The sequence below is a fragment of the Pelophylax lessonae genome (assembly GCF_965119305.1).
Source record: "Pelophylax lessonae genome assembly, chromosome: 11".
Lineage (NCBI taxonomy): Eukaryota > Metazoa > Chordata > Amphibia > Anura > Ranidae > Pelophylax > Pelophylax lessonae.
The window spans coordinates 164,071,047-164,091,911 of NC_138778.1; the positions used below are offsets into that span (position 1 = coordinate 164,071,047).

At 40.9% G+C, this 20,865-nt stretch overlaps 1 protein-coding gene across 1 annotated transcript in view; it reads right to left on the bottom strand.

The window, feature by feature from the left end:
• Positions 1 to 700: 700 nt before the first annotated feature.
• The window catches only part of LOC309566834 (keratin, type I cytoskeletal 19-like), a 91,352-nt gene continuing 71,187 nt past the window's right edge, over positions 701 to 20,865 (bottom strand). The window contains exons 4-7 of the mRNA XM_082272151.1: positions 17,208 to 17,372; positions 5,731 to 5,856; positions 4,100 to 4,337; positions 701 to 1,474 (exon numbers count right to left, since the gene is read on the bottom strand). Coding sequence (XP_082128277.1) covers positions 1,383 to 1,474; positions 4,100 to 4,337; positions 5,731 to 5,856; positions 17,208 to 17,372 — 621 coding nt within the window. The 3' untranslated portion in view covers positions 701 to 1,382. The remainder of the gene's footprint in view (positions 1,475 to 4,099; positions 4,338 to 5,730; positions 5,857 to 17,207; positions 17,373 to 20,865) is intronic.

The window sequence follows — 20,865 nt, forward strand, 5'->3', positions numbered from 1 at the left end:
ATTTAAAAAATTGATCTTAAAGGATAATTCACCTTAAGTTGACATGTCAGATGCTAAAGATGCTGCCTAGGTAAAATATGTAAAATACAACAATAGGAGCGGAAACACTGCGAGGAGAATGGTACACCTAGAGCTAAAAGCACACTTAACTGGTAGGCACACTTGATGATTAGATTTTCTGAGAAACAAAATAAACCAGGGTGACTTCACCTCTTGTACTGCACCTAATTTTAATTAAATTGTTTTTGATGGAGTGCTTCAAAAGGAAATCTGTCTTTTGCCTATTTAGGACCCTATCTGCTGGTACTGGTACTGTTGGTTCCATTGCTCCTTTGTCACCTTTTTCGCTCTTCAAATTTGGTCTAAGTCCTTGGTTGGATGAGTTTCAGATAACATGGGGATATTGGCTCTACGCGGGGCTTTTGGCCCTCTATTCACCTCACACACAACATAAAGGCCTGGCCATTAGCTACTCAAGTGCTATTTGCTGTGGGGGGAATAGGAGATAGTCATGTTCCCCTCTACCAGTGGGTACATACTTTTTGAGGGTCTTCAAATGGTGATCAGAGTGGGTGGAGAGCAGAAGAAAGGTAATTTCCTGCAGTGGGGAGCTTCTGCTATGCAGCATATTTGTTACCTTGCCATGGATAAGTAAAGTACAGGTTGACTTTAAGGCTAAATTGTATTTAATGAGTTTTCCTTTTTGTGCACTTAGTATACTCCTCTATGTCAAAATTACATCACAAAAAACAAGAAAAGAAAATATAATGTAACATATTCCATTCATTCATACCTCCAATGTCAAAAACTATAATGCCTAAACAATGTTTAAACAAAAATAACACTCCCATTGAATATGTTGGAGTATTTACAGTAGCAGACTCTAGGCTGTATATAAATAAATATTAATAAACACCACCTTCTTCGAAGTATTGATAAATTAATTGCCTGTATATGTATGCTATATTAATTGAACTATACTTAAGTTACTTTTCGTAGTCATGAATAACAAAATTTATTTTCCAGCCTATGACAAATATACTAGCAGTGACATGTACTAAGCTCCCTAATGTCCCTGGGGTGTTATCTTCAGATAAAAAGAGCCTAGCACTAGGTTCACATTTTTTCAGGAAAGTACAGTAAAAGGTAACCCTTGCAGGGAAACAAACTAGGTATTGATGTATGCTTGGCCAAATTAGCATTTTTGTTTTTCTTGAACATCTATTGAATTTATGCTGGCAGTAATATACAGTAGAGATTTTCTACACTCTTGTTTTTTCCCTCTGTACATTTACGATACATATTGGCACATGTAAACTGGGTATAATCGTCTGCTTGAGATGTGAAGCTTGTTATGCCTCAGATTTCAAGTTTTCATGTCTTCACAGTTTTTGGGGGATCTCAGAAATTCTGGAGTTTACCACTCTTCCATTGACCATGTCTTGGACTATAGTCTTGACCTTTCGATATGTATCTGAAAGAAGAGAAGTTTAAATTATTTAGTAGCTCAGTTACATGTGCTAAATGCATTAAAAATTATTTCCAAGGGTCAAGTCATTAAAAAGTTATAAGTAGACTGTGACAAAGTGGGACACCAACTGTTATCTTATATTTCTGGGGGACTACAGTAGTGATATTTTGCCACTATGAGTGCCTTTGGGTTTTACCATTTATTCAATTGTTATTATACAATTTGAGACTGACACTGTATCTCCTCCCCTGGACCTTTTGGTGTCCAGTCAAAATTGCATTACCCTTGAAATGACTAAGGCCATTGACAGGAAAATTAGGAGTCTATGACTATTTTTTTTATTGATTTCATAACTGAACTTGTTCAAGTGTCAAAACTACAATTTCTATTCATTAACATTCTGCTACGATTTCACATCATAGACTGGTTTAATGTGTGCTGCATAGCAGTACTAAACCATGTAATAAAAAAATAAATCATTAACCTGTACAAACTGTATTTTATAATTATTAAACATAACTCTTTGATAGTTCTCATGTCTTACTTAACAAATCCATCAATCACAGCATTAGGCATAAAATTCATTATTCAATAAAACAGTAAATTGCATTACCTTTTGAGTCGGTAGATGTTTCACTGAAAAAACAAAAAACAAATATATGTCAAAAACAATAAAAACCAAAAAGTTTAACCAGATAAAATTGGATCTTTTAGCCAGCTTATAGATATTCAAGTATATGTACATTCTTAACAAGTAGTAAATGAGCTTTTCAACAAGTCATTGCTGATTTCTGTAGCTACAGGCACTGTGGAGTAAGGCATGCTCACAGTTTACAGTAGAAGCTCAAAAGTTGTTCAAGTTCTTCCCTCTGCAGCGCAGCTCAGCTCACTCTGCTACATCTCCCAGAGCTCTTGCTCTGTGTTTGCATTAGAAATTAGAAGTTGAAAGACTGCTATGTCACAGCTGGGATGTGGGAGCAGGGTGAGCTGAGCTGCTGAATCTCTGCTGCAAGGGGGAGCAGGGGGAGCTAAGCTGCTGAGAGAATTGCTTAAAAGACTAGAATTTTGCTGTGAAATGAGAGGATGAATTGTTCTAAATGGCACAAAGCACAATATCTCCTGCGCTTGGGAGTGGGCTCAGAAGTATCTTTATACTATAATTCCATCCTGGTTTTCATGGATAAGTCTCACCTTGCTGCCCTCATAAGACCGAGGGATTCTGGAACCACTGAAAATACAAAACAAAACAGAGGGCACATGACCTAGTGCATTATCCTAAAAACATAACTTTATTATTATAAAAGGTGATAAGTATTATTCTCACAAAATTACAGTTGTATTAAATCTCCTCACAAAGAACAGCAACATTCAGCCAGACTGATGGGGTTAGCCCTCAAAATGCATTAGCCGATTAGATCTTCAACTATCCTGCCACACGCTATGATGCACATTGGACCTCATGGTGCTGTTCTTTGTGATGAGCTTTGATACAACTGTAATTTTGTGAGTATAATACTTACCACCTTTTATAATAATAAAGCTATGGTTTTTAGTATGTTTTTAGTATAGCTCACTAGGTCGGTTCACTCTCTTTTTTGTTTTGTGGTTTTCGATGAATTGTTCTACAATGCCCACAGCTACAATGATCAGAGATTTTTTTTTTAAATATGCACATACTGTAATGTCCAAAGCTTGACACTTCCTGTGTGGTAAGGACAACACCCCCACTTTCAAACTATAAATCCCCCAAAAAAAGAACAGTTTGTAGGTGGTAGAGCAGGTCCCCTTTAAGGTGCCTCCTCCCCCTGGTAGAAGGTGCAGAGTTTAGGCCAGACAAGGAGGGAGGCAGGAGAGACTGGAGAGGAAGAAGAAGAGGCAATGTTTAGCAGCTGTGCACCTGTTCTTTCCCCTCCAAAGGAAAGGCAATGTACCCTGGGGGTTCCCACTATAGCCTTGAGAGAGAAGGAAAGCTTCAGAGGGTCAGTTCAGGTCCAGAGGAAGACCTTGGGATTGGTCTACCATTTGGTCCTCCCCTTCTAGCCCAAGCAAAGAGGATTAGAAGAGCTACAGGGAGTGAGTGCCCTTTTGCAGAAGATGCAAGCAGCCTCTGGCAGGGCCTAATATCAACTATTCCCAACATTGTACTTATAGAACTGTGTTGGGGTCTTCAACCCAGGAGGAGCAATGTATTGAGTGAGGCTTTTCAGTAAAAGAACAATACCTTCATTCAACCTTCTGATGGCTTTATTTGGTTGTCACGCTGCTCAGAAGAGAGTGGGAGAATGCTGCTGGTGTCCCCTGGCTGTCAGGCCAGGAAAATGTAGGCCAGTGACTGCAAAACCCTAGGAGTGAAGTGCCCACACATTGGTAAAAGTCATGGGCAAAGGTATCATATTGCCATGAAATTCACTTTACATTAGGGATCAGCTTGGCTGCTTGCTATAGCCACGCACAAGGAATTCCGCCACCTGCTAACAAGCTTTCTGCACCATTTGAACAGTTTCTATTAAAGGGCATCTTCCATAGGGACAAATAGAGGAACATATGAAACATGCCCAATATGCATCAAAAAATGCATGGCACTTCTCACAGAAAGGTTTGAATGAAACATCAGTATTATGGGAGTACCACACATGTCATTATACCTGCTGTTGTTTCCATCAATCAATCTTCTGTAGGTGGCGATTTCATTCTCTAGACGACTCTTGATGTCCAGAAGGATCTTATACTCATTGCTCTGTCGTGATAGATCATTCCTAACTCTGCTTAACTCGGCCTCCATCTGACAGATCAGTTCCTGGATCTTCTGAAGCTGTGTGGCAGCGTTACACTGGGTCTCATCCAATGTGTTCTCCAGTCCCTGTTTCTAAAAGAGGAAAACAGATTCTTGTCAATACCATGTGGTTTCCTAAACCCTTGGTGTGAGATATAAATTCATTTCCTTTCACATCTGTGGTCTTTAAATTCAAGAATATGTTACAGTTGCTAAAGCCTATTTGGCTGAAAAAGTTTGAATTTCAGTAAACAGAAGAACTTAAAATAGTTTTATTTCTAGCTTTAACCCAAATCCAGGTTTAATGGAAATGGAATTCTGTTATTTCCTTAATGGAGCTACTTGGTAGAGGCTCATTTCCACTGTTTAGAGTAAGCACTCCAATAGCCTTGTTCCTCAGTGGCCTTTCCCTTTTAAGTCCAAAGAGGTGTGCTTGGGGCCTTTTCTTTTTTTACTTCAAACACTTTTTTATGGAACTATTCACAAATACAAAAAAAAGCTCACAGTGTGATGCATAGATATAAGACTTAGCAATAGATTGACATACTATGCTTCATAGGCTGGCTGGGGCCTTTTCTTTAAAATAATATACTAATATAACTTTACGGAATTTGCCCAGGTAGCTCTTACACCGATGGCAGCTCTGGATGGCCCAGAATCCTTATTTCTACCAGGTTGCAGTTTGATGGGCTGGAAATACAACGTTTCCATTTGGGCACAGAGCAAAACAGAGTGAGGCAATACTAGGAAGCCATACTGACTAGGTTCTGGTATGGGTAATACCACTGGATTAGCAGAGATTCTGCCGAGAACTTTTTAAAAATACTGCTAGAGCCTGGGATATGCTGAAAGGGAATATCTTATCCTGGAGAGTATTGCTGTGTATAGATAATAATAATTCTATTAGGTTGCCATTGATTGATGCCCATTGTTGGGCACTGTACTTACCTACTGCTTCACTAGAGACATTACTGAAAAAAGGAAACATGTACTGAGAGAATAGGTGTCTTCAATTGTGATTCAAATCATGGAGTCTATTTATAAAAAATTGCTTTATGAATGTCAATGTATTCATATAGCCATTGCAAATAAGCCCCGTCACGTGTCTAATATTATTTTATATAGTCGTCAGCTCCATCGACTGGCCATAATGTGGTTTTATCATGAAATACCTCGTTCAGGAAAATATCACATTATGGTCAATAGATGGAGCTGCCGATCATAGAAAATAATATTAGACTCATTACAGGGAATATCCACAGTGCAAATGCTTTTATAAGTAGACCGCTAAGTTGTCTCTGATCTGAGAACAATCAAGCGGTAAGTGCAGACAAAGTAAAGCTTGAGTCCGGGGTCTGCACACCTGCTGTGTCTATAGGATGTGTGTAAAAACATAGTCAATATCAGTTCTTGTGTATGCTGCCAGCTTGTTTAATATATATTGTGTGTCAAATAAAATCACACCTAATAAATAAACAGTTCTTACCCTGCTGAGTTCAGCTTGCATTTCAATCTCCAGATTTTGCAATGTGCGTTTCAACTCTCTGATCTGGGTTTTGCTGCTTTGCAGAGCTTCTGTGTTTGTGCTAACCTCCTGCTGTACTGTTGTAGCCTGCAAGATACAAAATGTGGCGTTTAATATATTAAAACTCTACACAGATAATCAGAAATTTTAAAAAAAACCTTTTATTTGTAATTTGAAATGCAATTCATGTTGGACTACCATCCCTTAGCTTATGGGGTGTTTTGTGACTCAGTAAGTATGTCTATGTTCTTAAAGAGAGAGATACCTGTGCTAAGATTTGTAGCTTCAATTTATGTTACTTCTTATTTGTCAACCATTTGTATACTATTATACATATGATAAAAGGAACTTATTTAGCCCTGGTTCACAAGAGCAGAAGGGGAGGTAAAGGAAGGTAGCTGATCCATGTTTAGAGGGTAAGACATAATGGAGAGAGAAGGAAGCCCTATACATTTTAGCATTGATCAGAGGCATTGCTAGCATTGGGCTCCCAGAGCACGCCTCTGCATCTCTTGCAGGATGCCCTCGGTCCCCAACGCCATGATCTGGCCCTACCACCGCTGCAGTAAGCATAATCTTCACCCCACCAGCTGCAGCTACCTGACCCAAAGCCGTGGGAAGCTCCCCTAGGTTCCTCCTCAGCTCTGACATGCCATATGACACACACAAGGAGGACCCTGGGTGAAAGGAAATCTCCCATGCTGTGCTGTAACTGGTCTGATTTCGGGGGAGGTCTGACTTATGGGGGAGATGATTTGTGCTAGGATAAGGAATTTAGTGGTAGAGGGAAGGATTTTGCGCTAGGAGGCAGGATTTGCACTAGGAGGGTGATGGGGGAGGATTTGGGCTAAGAGGAGGAATTTGAGGGAGAGGATTTGTGCTGGAAGAGTGAAATTGGGGGTGTAGATCTGTGCTTAGTGGGGGGGATTTGGGGGTGGGATAAGGAGAATCAGTGCTAGGAGGGGGATAGGGGGGAGGTGAGAGGATTTGTGTTTGCAGGTTTATGCTGGGAGGAGGTGGGTGGAACAGGATTAGTGCTAGGAGGTGGACTGGGGGGCAGGATGTGCTGGGGAGGCAGCAGTTATGCAGCCCCAGACCATGACACTCCAATCACTATGGTTGACTGTAGGCAAGACACACTTGTCTTTGTACTCCTCACCTGGTTGCCGCCACACACACTTATTTATCTTGGTCTCATCAGACCACAGGATATTGTTCTAGTAATCCATGTCCTTAGTCTGCTTGTCTTCAGCAAACTGTTTGCGAGCTTTCTTATGCATCCTCTTTAGAAGAGGCTTCCTTCTGGGATGACAGCCATGCAGACCAACTTGATGCAGCGTGCGGCATATGGTCTGAGCACTGACAGGCTGACTCCCCCACCCTTTCAACCTCTGTAGCAATGTTGGAAGCACTCATACGTCTATTTCGCAAAGACAATCTCTGGATAAGGTGCTGTGCACGTGCTCTCAACTTCTTTGGTCAACCATGGAGAGGCCTGTCTGAGTGGAACCTGTCCTGTTAAACCACTGTATGGTCTTGGCCACCGTGCTGCAGCTCAGTTTCAGGGTCTTGGCAATCTTCTTATAGCCTAGGCCATCTTTATGTAGAGCAAAAATTATTTTTTTACGATCCTCAGAGAGTTCTTTGCCATGAGGTGCCATGTTGAACTTCCAGTGACCAGTATAAGAGAGTAAGAGTGATAACACCAAATTTAACACATCTGCTCCCCATTCACACCTGAGACCTTGTAACATTAACGAGTCACATGACACCAGGGAGGGAATATGGCTAATTGTGTCCAATTTGGACTTTTTTACTTAGGGGTGTACTCACTTTGTTTAAAACTAACAAACTTGTTATACTTACCTGCTCTGTGTAGTGGTTTTGCACAGAGCAGCCCAGATCCTCCTCTTCTCGGGTCCCTTGCTGGCGCTCCTGGCCCCTCCCTTCTGCCAAAGCCCCCCCATCAATAAGCAGCTTGTTATGGGAGCCGAGCTGCTTCTCTGTGTGCCTATTCAGACAGCCAGGCCCTGCCTTCTCTTTCTCCTGATTGGTTTGCTGACTTTTATTGCCAATGAATAGAGAGAGTCCTGTCCTGTCCTCTTGTGCAACATTGCTGGATAGAGAGGGGGCTCAGGTAAATATTAGGGGGGCTGCTGCACACAGAATGATTTTTTATCTTAATGCATAGGATGCATTAAATAAAAAAAATCTTCTGCCTTTAGAACCACTTTTATGTCTGACTGGAATTTAGATTTAAATACACAAATGATGCAGCTCTGTAATTATTAAAAAAATCATAAAATTTATTTTATAATACAAGCACTGTAAGCACCTAACTTTGACCTGGTATCAGACTATTGCGGTCTCTGTACAGCAAGGCTGCAGCATAAGAGGAAGAAGCAGTGCAAGGAGCCAGTCAGTTCATGGCAAGGAGCATGTTGATAGGAGGAGAGGGCAGAGTGACAGAGCGATGAGCTCATCCATGTACTGCTTCTCTTTTCACTGTTCCATTACAGGATGGGGTGGGTCCAAGATGTCCTGGGTTTAGAGTAAGTGGTTTGAATAATGCTGAGGACATCCAGTGGCAAAGAAAAGTACTGCATAGGAAATCTCATTGAAAAATATTGCAGGAAAAGCTGGTTTTGCCTATTTAATCTTTTAATGGACAATTCATTTTAATCTTGTTATGGCAAATGTTCTGCTTTAATTGACCAAAAGGGAGCAATTAAAAGGTAATTGTTAGGCTGGCCATCCAAGGTTCAAAAGTCAGCCGGTTCAGCAGGAATTCAAACCGCTAATGGGCAGGCTGAATGTACCAAGTTGATTGATCAATCAACTTGGGTACAACCAGCCTGCCAGATTCGCTTGAAATTAGCAGCCGCTAGCGATAATCACTGTCTTCTCCCAGAGGGGGCAGGGAAGCCGCCTTGTCTGTCTGTGTTGATGGGGGAAATAGCAAATTCCCTCCGTGTATGGCCGGCCTAAGGGTTTACATACACATTAAGCAATACAGCCTGTCCCCAGCTTACAGATAGCAGCAGCTCATGATAAGTTACCCTTCAATTCACTGTCTACTCCAATAACAATATCCCTTACCAGCTCATATGCACTGTAATGCATTTGACTGGCCCCTAGAGGTGCCCTTCCCTCTTACAATCTAAAAGCCATTATATAGGGAATTGATTATAAGAGGCTAATACCAAATCATTCTAGACACTTACACTAGTTACATTTTTTAAATAAATACAAATCCACTTACATTTCAGTTTAAAGTTCGGCTTAAAGGCATGCTAAAACGCCATAAAATAATTCCACCTTAGCATGCTTTGAGTGCACTTGTTTGCAGATATTTTTAATGCCTTGAGTGCAGTTTTAGAACAATGGGCATGGTATTTTCCCATTAATAATCTACTGTGCAGTCTTATATTTATTTTTGCTTTGCGGAATTTTCTGCTTTAGTGCCTTAATGTCTGAGAAAAACACATTTAATTGCATTAATTATACTCATAACAGCCCATCAGTCATTTGCAGGAAATGAGGGGCATGGTTGTATATGTAATGTGATAGAGGTTGTCTGTCAATGCATGTTTTTCCTTTTCTTTACAATTACACCTTTAATGTTTGTATTGGGCCTGAGGTTAATTTATCACAAATGAAGCGATTCCAGTTTGACCACCAGCCAAAATTAACGCAAGCCAAAATAAAATTGGATTAACATAAATTGTTGAACAAATGAAACATTTTTTCCATTTAGTCTAATCTAAAGGGACATGTGTTGGCATGAGGCATGTGCCAGGGTTAAGCAGTCTACATTGGTACACATGCACATTAGCTAAGAGAGTAACGTGTGTTCAATGAGCAAGTCTTGGCTTGTTCTTAGACAACATTCAAGAGCTGTTCTTGGCTTTAAAACCCAACTCGAACCCAAACATTTTTTTTTCCATTTTGGATAGTGTAGAAGGTAGAGACTCAACTTTTTGTTCTGCTTCCTAATTTGGGAGATTTTTCCTATTTTTATTCTATTTCTATTCTATTCCTATGCTGTGGACTGTTTTGGGGGTCCATAGATATCTTCTGGCTGTGCTGCTTTTGAACTATCCAGGTGTATGCACTTATTGGCACTACAGAAAAGCTCTTCGGCTGTCTAAAAGTGTCCAGTACAAGGATAGAAACATACCAGACAAATAAATATCAAGGCTTATAATCCATATTGGCGACCCATACGGTAACAGCTAAATGGATCTATTGGGCATGTTCACTCTGTCTCTGGAATCCTTTGTCTGATGATCGAAAGGGCAATGGTGTATTAACCTCTCTCTGTCCTCCTGAGGAAGTTTTACTGTGAAATGCATTGAGGAAAAAACTACTCCACTCTCTTTATTATATGAATGTGATATTGGAGCAATGGACAGGCAAACTGTATGCCTAATACATAAATGTAACATATCATAAGGGGTTTAGTTATATGGAGAAGTTTGACGTATGCAGTGTCCTTAAAACCGTATGTATGTTGAAAAAAGCATGTCCTTCATTATATAAAAGGATTTTATGTTATTCATGCTATTTCGTTTTTTGAATATAAAAATTGCATTTTTACTACTATGTTAAAGTGACTGTAAAGGAAACCCAAAAAAAAAACCAAACAAAAAAAAAAAAACAAACATGTTATATATACCTGCTCAGTGGAATTACACAAAAAAGCCCCAAACCTTCTCTTCTTGGTTCCCCCATTGGCGCTCTGGGCTCCTCCTCCTCTCGTTGTTCCACCTATGGGCTTGATCCCTGTGTTTATAGACATCAAAAGATTTGACTGGCAGCAGCAAGAGCCAATCGCTCTCGTTGCCTCAGTAAAGCCTTTTAGAGTGGATAGAGAAGACAGAGCCACTGCAGATGGGCACATTGCTGAATCAAGTGAGGACTAAGGTAAGTATAGGGGGGGGGGGGGAGGGGACGATATTGATACCTACACATTTTTTTTACCTTATTGAAAGGAATGCATTAAGGTAAAAAATTGTTAGGCTTTAGAACCACTTTAAGTTGACTCTTTGGCACCTCAAAAATCCCTGATATTGTAATACAACCCAAGTAACTTTTCTGGAAACTATCCCTGCTGCCTGTTTATTTGATAAGAGTCAGATCATTTTAGTCTTGAGATTATGCACGTGATCACAGACAGTAGTGCAATACCTTAAAACAGTCATGTGGCAGGTAGTCATATAATTTTTTTCCTAATTGTTTGAATGAATGTTTGTGTATTCATTAAACATTCAGCCTAAATATTGCAAACATTTACATAACTAGCTTTCAGATTTGAAGTTAATAATTTGCTTTCCACTTTGTACATACACACTTTGTACAAACACTGTAAACTCTCTCTCTCTCTCTCTCTCTCTATATATATATATATATATATTTTTTTTTTTTTTTTTAGCAGATCTTGGAGTGAACAACACATAAATAAGGATCCAGAGACATTAAAAAAGCTGAACTCCAAGGGAAGAAAAAAATGATCCCTTGCAGTGGGACTGCCCTTGCTCTGATAGGTCTAGGGCAGTGTTTCTCAGCTTAACAGGCCAGGTTTGCAAGAAAACTGAAATACATCACAGGTGATATAATTTGCTGCTCAGTGATTGCAGTATTCTAGTCTACATCTCCCCAAGGTAATACTTAAAATCTGGCCTGTTAGTGTGCCCTGAGGACCAGAGTTGAGAAACACTGGTCTAGGGGACCGCAAGAAAACAAGTTTACTTCCCTGATCCTCTGTCCAGGGAAGCTCCCTTTAGATCAGAGGTCTCCAAATTACAACCCATAGGTCACATTTTCTTTTTTTTTTGTGGCCAGCAACTAGGGTCAGTGGCATATCCTCAGACTCAGTGCACAGACTGCGAATTTAGATCAGTTGGTCCGCACTTCTGATGGGGTCCCTGAAGCAAGAGGGACTCTGATGGGGACTCTGATATGAAAGAGGGGCTCTAATTGAGACCCTGAAGTAAGGGGGGATCATTATATGAAAAGGGAGCTCTGAAGGGATAGAGGGGCTTCTGATGTAAAAGGGGAATTCTGATGTGATGGGGCAATGATGTGAAGGAGGGACTTCTAATGTAGTGTTAGTTCTTGGAGCAGGTTTATTCATTCATTTTTGTAAAATATATGTGGGGCCCTTGGATTAAAAAGTTTTGAGAGGTTGTGACTAAGTAAGTTTGCTCAGATGGTTCTGAGGCCCATGTAGCTGGGGACATACTTTCCTGCTTCCATGACTTTTACAGAAATATGTATACTTCCACTCTTGCCTACACTAGCCAAGAAATTGATAATTACCTATCAGACCTGTTGTTTCCCACTCTGACCCAGGAGCAGAGAGGGACTGGAGGCAGACATAATGGAGGAGGAGGCCAGGGAGGCGATAGCATCTATGGGTAAAGGGAAGGCACCTGGTCCAGATGGTTTGCCTCTGGAGATATATTGTAGGTATTTGGATATTATTGCCCCTATCCTGGCACAGATATACTCTATTGCTTTCGGGGAGGGGAGGCTGCCTTCATTGATGTACTCTACCACAGTGGTTCTCGTGCCTAAACCGGATAGGGACCTAACGGATTGTGCTTTGTATCACCTAATCTCCCTATTAAACTTAGACTATAAAATTTTAGCAAAAATCCTGGCCAAGCGACTTAATCAAGTGATTCTCACTATTATTCATCCAGACCAAACCGGCTTTATGCCAGGTAAGTCCACCTCTATTAATATCTGGAGGACACAAATGATTTTACAACTTAAAGAGTTTTTCCCGGAGTCCTGCGCCCTGGCTTCCTTGGATACTGCCAAGGAAGGAATGGCCGTTTCTTATGGCCGCACTACTTTCTTTTGGCTTTGGGACTAAATTTCAAAAACGTGTTTCTATCGTTTATAAAGACCCCACTTCCCACATCTTGGTCAATGGTTTACTGTCCCAATCTATACAACTCCATAGGGGTACTAGACGAGGGTGTCCTATATCCCCATTATTATTTGCGGTGGCTATTGAGACCCTGGCACTGAGATTTCAGCAGTCTCCTCTCCTAAAAAGCATTACCATGGATGACAGAACTGATATTATCAGTCTTTATGCAGATGATCTTATTCTGTTTTTGCAGGACACCTCCACTTCACTACAGGCAGCGATGCAAATAATTGATGGTTTTGGCACCTACTCTGGTCTGAAAATTAATTGGCAGATGTCAACACTGATGCCTTTTGATCCACGGTCCCTGATCTCGGGGGACCCCCCAAGCCCTCTCTGTATAGTGTCCTTATTTAAATACCTGGGGATCATTATTACCCTGTCCTCGTCTGATGCTCTATAGACAAATTTAGACCCATTGATACAGATGATCAAGCACAAGGTTGGAGTGTGGACTAGACTCCCTCCGTTAGTGGCAGGCAAGATCAATCTTATTAAGATGATTCTACTACCTAAGTGTCTATATGTGACCTCCCATGTCCCTATATCAGTTCCTAAATTGTTTTTTAAATCCCTGGATCCCTCATTGTCTCTTTTGCTTGGACCAATACTAGACATAAACTTAAGCTTTCAATTTTACAGTGCCCCAAAGTGGAGGCAGGTATGACACTGCCCAATTTGTACTACTATTATTTAGTGGGACAGTTGCGCCACCTGATGGACTGGTTGCTTTCGACCACCCCATCTGGGGTTAAGTCATACCTTACACAGGTGCTCGGGCTGGGGAACTTGCTGGTGGCTTTAGAGGCCCCGGCCAGGACTCTGGGGGGGGCGCCTCATTCTGATGCTTACCATGGCTAGAGCGGTGTGGTGGGAGGCTAAGAAGATTGCTGACTTTGGTGACATTGACTCAGCTCTGCCTCTTTGGCATAACCCAATGTTTCCTGGTCTTCAATCGTTTGTGGATTTTTGGTTCTGGGAAAGTAAGGGAGTTATTACCTTGGGGGATGTATACGAGGGGCATGTTTTAATCTCCTTTCAAGTGCTGCAGGGTAAGTGTGATCTTCTCCGCACTGCCTTCTATAGATACCTCCAGCTTCGCCATGCACTTCACTCCCAGTTTAGGGCTAATGACGTTGGCCTCACTGATTACCCACTGATAGGAATTTTGCAGGCCCAGGAGGCTTATCTCCACAATTTACCTGCACTTGATATCCACTATAATTAATAAAACCCTACTGACAGTCTGCACTAAATGGCAGCAAGTTATCCCTGATTTGTCTAATGAGGATTGGGAGGAGGCATGCTCCTCTCATCTTTCAGTGTCTCCAGTGGTTAACAATAAATTGATCCATCTATATATACTGCATCAATCCTATTTGACCCCGGTCAGGCTGCACGCCATGCATCGATTGCCAGCTCATACATGTATTAGATGTACTTGCCCGCGAGCAGACTTCGCCCATGTCACGTGGCTGTGTTCGGTCATAGCTAGATTTTGAAAACGGGTGACTGATGTGCTGTCTGAGGTCTTGTCTGTCCCAGTCCCATGCACCCCACTGATTTGTTTGTTGGGGGTATTGGATGAGGAACAGTGGCCGCGACAAACTAGAACTATGCTAATGGAGACATTATTCTTGGCCCGCAAGGCAGTTGCTCTTAAATGGATTCAACCCACTCCTCCCTCGGTGCGTATGTGATTGCAGTTGGTGAATCAGGTGTTACCATATGAAAAACTTGTATTTGAACATAGAGGATGCCCAGCTAAATTTGATAAAGTGCAGGGCGCTTGGTGCTCTTCTGCTCTCACTATCTCCTGCTTAAGGTTATCGTTGAGAGTGCTGGTCATCTTACTGTGGAGTGTTTTGAACTTGACGGTTTCCTTTGTTTTTTTTTTTTTATTTTGGGGCTGCTGGCTTCGACACTCTCTGATTATAGTACTGTTTTTTCTTGTTACTTGACATGCTTTGGGACCTTATGTGATGGAATGCTGCATACTGGATGTTTTGAAATTCACTGTAATATGCTGTACCGAACTATGTTTTTGGTGCTCCTGCTGAGTGCCTTTTTTATTGCACCACATGTTTTATAAAGAAAAAAACAGTCTTGGACTCTAAAGCCAAGAATGTGGTGCTTGTCTTTTCCAAACTCCTCGTTATTGCTCAAGGCACTTTTAGGGACACTTTCATGTTTAAGAGCCTCCTAACAAGAACAATTGGGCTATACAATATTTGTTCTAGTCTTCACTGTGCAATGGAACTATCTGTGGATTCAATGAAGTCCATCTATACCTAGAATGAAGGTACCACTGCCCACTGTCCCATCACCAACGCAAATCTGGATCAAATGTAGGCCACAGCTATTCAGGCTTCATGTGAAATAAAAAACCTGAATATTTACTTTGGCCAACTCAATTACTTTTTGTTCTAGTTTACTGAGCTCCAGTTGTATTAAACCAGTCCCTTCATGATTTATGCACATACACTGTTTATGTATATATACACCCACTTACTTTATTTCATAGTCATCAGATTACAAATAGTTTTTTGTTACACCAGGAGCCTAAGGATATCTGCTACACCAGTGCTTTAATGTGTAAGTTGACTCCAAAGTTTATTACCTTTCTATGGGAAAGTATAACCCGACAAGTTATATTTCACACACTGCACTGATTATGGCTAACAAGCCTGAAATGCTGTATACAGTTTGTAATAAATGGTTTTGTAATATTAGACTGTATCTGTGACATACATTATCAATTCTGGTTTCACAGTTAGCCAATGGGTATAAAAGAAACATTTGCATGTCTCTGCTTGAAGGACAAACTAGGGGCTAGGTTGTTTAGCCTGTTCTTGGTCCAGGAACCTAAACTACAGGTTTGCAATGATAGAGTGGAGAGACCCATCTACATCACATACAGGTTTCAGCACATCTCTGGCCAATAGACCTAATCAGGAGTACACTTTACATGAGAGGTTGTAAGGCCATGCTGTGTGGTCCATGAGGACTGCATGACGGTAGCCCAGATATACCTGTGGGACCTATCTGGCCACTCTGACAGGCCCACCATCAGCAGAATATCATCCACTCTGGACTTGAACTGGCTGCTACAACAGTACCAGGTGCAGCTTGTGACCTCTACCCTCCTGAGACCTTCTCCAGCAACCACACGTTTGTGACATGATAATGAGGCATTGGGGTTGATTTTACTAAAACTGGTGCAGTGCAAAATCTGGTGCAGCAGTGCATGTGAGCCAATCAGCTTCTAACTTCAGCTTGTTCAATTAAGCTTTGACAAAAAAAAAAAAAATGGAAGCTGATTGGTTTCTATGCAGACATATTTTGCAATTTCCAGTTTTAGTAATTCTCCCCCATTGTCTTTTTTAACTTCTTTACTGAAAATTATTCAAATATTGGTAAGATAGAAGTCCGTATCACTTGAATCCACATCATTGGTGTATGTACATAAACAGTTTAAGCATCAACAATAGTAATTTCCAATCTTCACATTGCAGTCCTTCTGCTACACAAGCTATAAAGGAGAGGGTTTCTGCAATGCTACATACTGTTGTCCCAAATGCATGACACTCATCCCTAATCAGCTGCAGTGTCTGATCCAGGGTTTCCCAACCATGGTTTCAATGGAACCTTAGGGTTCCTCCAGAGATTGCTAGGGGTTCCTTGGGAAGTGAGCAATTTCTGCCTCTCACATAAGTTCCCACTGACACCATTGATCTTTTTTAGCTATCTGTAAGGAGATAATTCTTCCCAATGACCACAGGTGTAAGGAGCATTCTTCCCCCTGACCATTACACTAATGTATTATGAGTTGTAGAGATTTTTAGCAGTAATTCCCTGAGACTGGAAAATTATTTCAAAGGTTCCTCTCTGTTGAATAAGTTGAGAAAGCTGGCCTGATCTATCATTGTTATCCAGATTTCTAGTCCAGTTACCTGTTACAGAGAGCCAACAAAGAGGAAACTACATCCTCTCTTCCATCCCAAATATACAATCTGAACCCTCCTGCACAAGAGAAGTGCAAATCAACCCAAATCACTGGGAACATGGCAGGGGTTATTACAAACAAGCCCAGCAAGGAGTGTTGTCTCCAAGGGTTAGAGAGGCTGGATTCATCCTTTTTTATGGATAGTGTAGGACCCACTGACAATGGGGTTCTTTGACGAAGTGGTGGGCTTGAGCACGATATGGCCATATGGTGGGACCAAATCCCCATTTTTATTTATGGATTGTTTTCATATTTGATAGTCATTTCTTTTGCATGTGTGCGCTATTCTTTTTTAAAAGGCTATACAAAATGACTATAAAGGAGATGTGATAGAAGGAAACATGTAAATACCTTCTGTTTTGCTAAGGCTCTAACGTACTCAGCTTTCTTTTATGAGCTTTAGATAAATTCGCTTTTTAGTTGAAAAATAAGGAAGATTCCATCAAATACTATATTACCATTCTCTAAATATGTATAGACTTTTCTTACCTGTTGTCTGTACAATTCTTCAGCGTCTTTTCTGTTCTTCTCTATAATGGCTTCATACTCCTTTCTCACTTCAGCAATATATTTGGCTAAATCTGCACCTTTGGGGGCATCAACTTCCACGTTGACAGTTGAACCTTGCTTCTGTGCTTGAGCAAGCTTCATGTCCTGTATGAGTAAGTAAGATATTTAGATAATCATTGCATCCCAAGGTTAAAATATATTTTTAGTATTAGTTTTGTAAAAAGTTTACAAGAAACTTCAGCTCAAAATTTCTGTGCTAGTTTTGGATAGTACAGGGAAGGCTTTGAATCTGCCAATAGTCAAAATTTGGATTTCCATTACTTTTGATAGACTGCCTTTACTCCTAGTCATGTCTCTGGCACAGGTAATGAGGGGTATTCTCCTCAACAGAGACACAGACAAAAAAAAAAAAAAAAAAACAACTCACAGAGGTTCTTATCTTTCCCCATGCTCTATTATGTTCTGGGTCAGTGACTCAAGATATTGAAGTGTGAGGGTCAGCATGACAACCAGGCAGCTGGCATTTGCAGAAGAATTGGTCATCAACGTCTTTATGTTTATCCCATGACAGATTTCCTTTTAAAGGTCAGGCCACCTGCAAGTATACCCATTTTTGGTACATTCAGGTACCCTCTGACAATTTCACATGGCTCTGTCAGAGAGTTCCTGGACCTGCACACCTGTTGTGCCCATTACGAGGGCTCCCACTTTCCACACTGTTTTTTTTTAATTTGTTTTATGTTATCGAGAATAGTGGACAGGAAAAAGAGTTGGAAATGATTGCAGGGGGATTCCATATAATGAGTATTTAAGACATATAAGAGTCCAATGGTTGACTTAGCCCACCAAGGTCATTCCTTTACGTTTATGTGGCCTTACTCTTTAAAGCATTCACACTTTGTGTCACTAGTCATTGGGGAGTGCTTATCAGGTATGCACAGTGAGTTTATATGTGATACTTCTATGTTGTACAACATAGTTGTACAGAGGTGAATAGACTATACAGAGAAAAATAAAGTGAAGTACCGGTACTGTATGTATGTACAAACCAACAATTACCATTATAACATCTACAATATTGTAACAATGTCTAGTTCAAGGTTATTATCAGTGGCCTTTTAATATGGCTAAGTTACTGATACACACTCGTTCTTTCTGTATTCACATGTCCATTATTCTCGTTGACAGTACTGTGAAAGGTACGTTTTGTTATTTGGGTGTGGATATTTGCTTATACCTTCATTGTTCTTCAAAACAGACATTGTTATCTATACATTTGTCAAAGCTCGTTGTTTCGATTCCTTTTTTTTCTGGGTCAAATGACTGTTAGTATCCCTGAGTTATCTAGACTTATGATGCAGATTGAATTTCTAGTTTCCCAGAATAAGGCAGGATATCCACAGGGCAAATTTTTTCCCTGAAACCACGGGTTGTGTTGACAGGGGGATCCCTGACGAGGGAAGCCGCCCCCGCCTTAAAGAGGAGTTCCACCCTGGGAACGTTTTTTTTAATAAAAATACCCCCGGGACAGTCAGGGCTAGTACATTCCACAATGGCTAGCCTCTGATCTGTCCTGGGTTGCACTTACCTTTTAGAAGAAATACTTACCTTGAAAATGTCTTGTCCAGCGCTGCCATCTCTGGTGTGGGCAGCTTGAAGCCAGCGCGATCCTCTTCTGTGTCCTCTTCCGTCTTCTTCGGTCCCACGATGCACTGCGCCGGCCCCGCCGTCACTTCCGGTGCCGCAGCGTCATCCCTGCACAGCTTCTAGGCATGCCCAGAAGCTGTTTAGCAAGGTATGACGGCGCCTGCACCGGAACTGACGTCGGGGCCGGTGCAGGCGCATTGATTCCTGGGAGCGATGATGTTCAGCTCCCAGGAATCATTGCAGGCCAGGAAGTGACGAATCGCCGTGGCCGCCAAGGGGAGGAAGAGGAAATAAGGTAAGTATATTTTCTTCTAGACGAAGAAAGTAAAAAAAAAAAAAATTGCGATTATCCGTTTGTTTTTCAGGTGACCCGGAGCAAGAAGATGGAGGTAAGTATAATTTTAGGGTGGAACTCCACTCTAAGATAGCAAAACAGTGATTATTGTTAGCAGGTATAGCCGCTAGCAATAATTGTATGTAAAATCCAGCAGGCTGGTTGTACCCAAGTTGGTCGATCGAACTTGGGTACATTCAGCCTGCCCATACATGGTTCGAATCTCAACCGGTTCCGGCTGAGATTCGAACTGTCTATGGCCAGGTTAAGCATAATAGAACTATAGATAATTCATTTAGATCCGTATGCAGGAATTTAATCAACGAATCCTTTTTATAATAAGCCAATACATGGCTAACTATTCAAGTGATGACCAGCAACCTATAAATATGCATGAGGCCACTTTTGTTCAATAGAAAAATGAATAATCCCTGAACCATACATGTCACATTCAGACTGGGACCAAATGGGAATTTAATGTCCACATGAAGAAAAAGGGGAAGATCACTACAAGATAAATCAACATGGTTGAGTTGACCTGTTTTCTGTTATACTTTATGCTTTGTTAAGGAGTGCTCTTTGACAAAGCTTTAGGTACAGTTACACATGCGTGTTGCTGATTTTGAATAAAGGACAAAGGAATCCCCCTCCCCCCCTTTTTTTTACTAGGATGTTGTCAAGGCTAGGATTAAATTTGGATATGAACCACAAGTTCTGCTAGGCTGGCTATATATGAACCAATCCTGAGAAGATCCTATATCATACACATATCGTTGAGGAATGAAATTGTTGACATGTTCATTGGGTTCAGCCATCTACTGGGCAGATCTCGATGGCAAGTATGTCTGTGTGCAGACCAAACTCCAGTCAAAACATTTTTTGTTTTATAGTTAAATTGAAAAGGGTTAGTACATCTGTCAGGTTTTAAAGCTAAATTTCAGGTATGTTTTTTCTTAAACAGTTCTATTGGTCGTTCTCTGATTGGACAAGGTAGAGATCTTGACCTCACCCCCCCATCTCTCCACCTCATCTAATCAAAGAAAGCTTTGCATTAATTGAGAAAAATGCAAGGTGTTTTCTGAATGGTGCCCATGCCAAGCAAGCGCCCCTCCCCCCCTGGTTACTATGCAACAGGGCAGCCGCTTGATATGGGACCCAGAAGACAGTGTTGATCACTGTAGTAGCAACAGCTGCTATGGTGATTCTTTGCATTATTGGGCATCAGCCAGGTATGGAAAATGCTTGGACCTATGTAACGATGCAAAAAAAAAAAAATATATATATTATTGCCTGAAATTCATCTTTAAATGTTTCATATGTCCTATACAGGAGCAATGAAAACTGTACAACATGTACCATAAAATGTGTTTATTTTTGTTGCCTGTGTCACTGTTATATTTGACCTTATTTCCTGATCTAACCCAAATGAAAAACTGTATAAAGGAGTGGGGAGATTTTTCTTCATTACCTGTAAAGTCAAGGACAGAATGTACACTCCCTAATGGGTACATACAGTACACAGCAATAAAAGCTCACAGGCGTTCCAATATTTTCACACATTATCTAAAACTGGAAAAAACATTTTAAAAGGATTTGGAGTTGATGATAAGCACAGACTTTAGATGATGCTCAACCACTAAGAAATATTTTGATTGC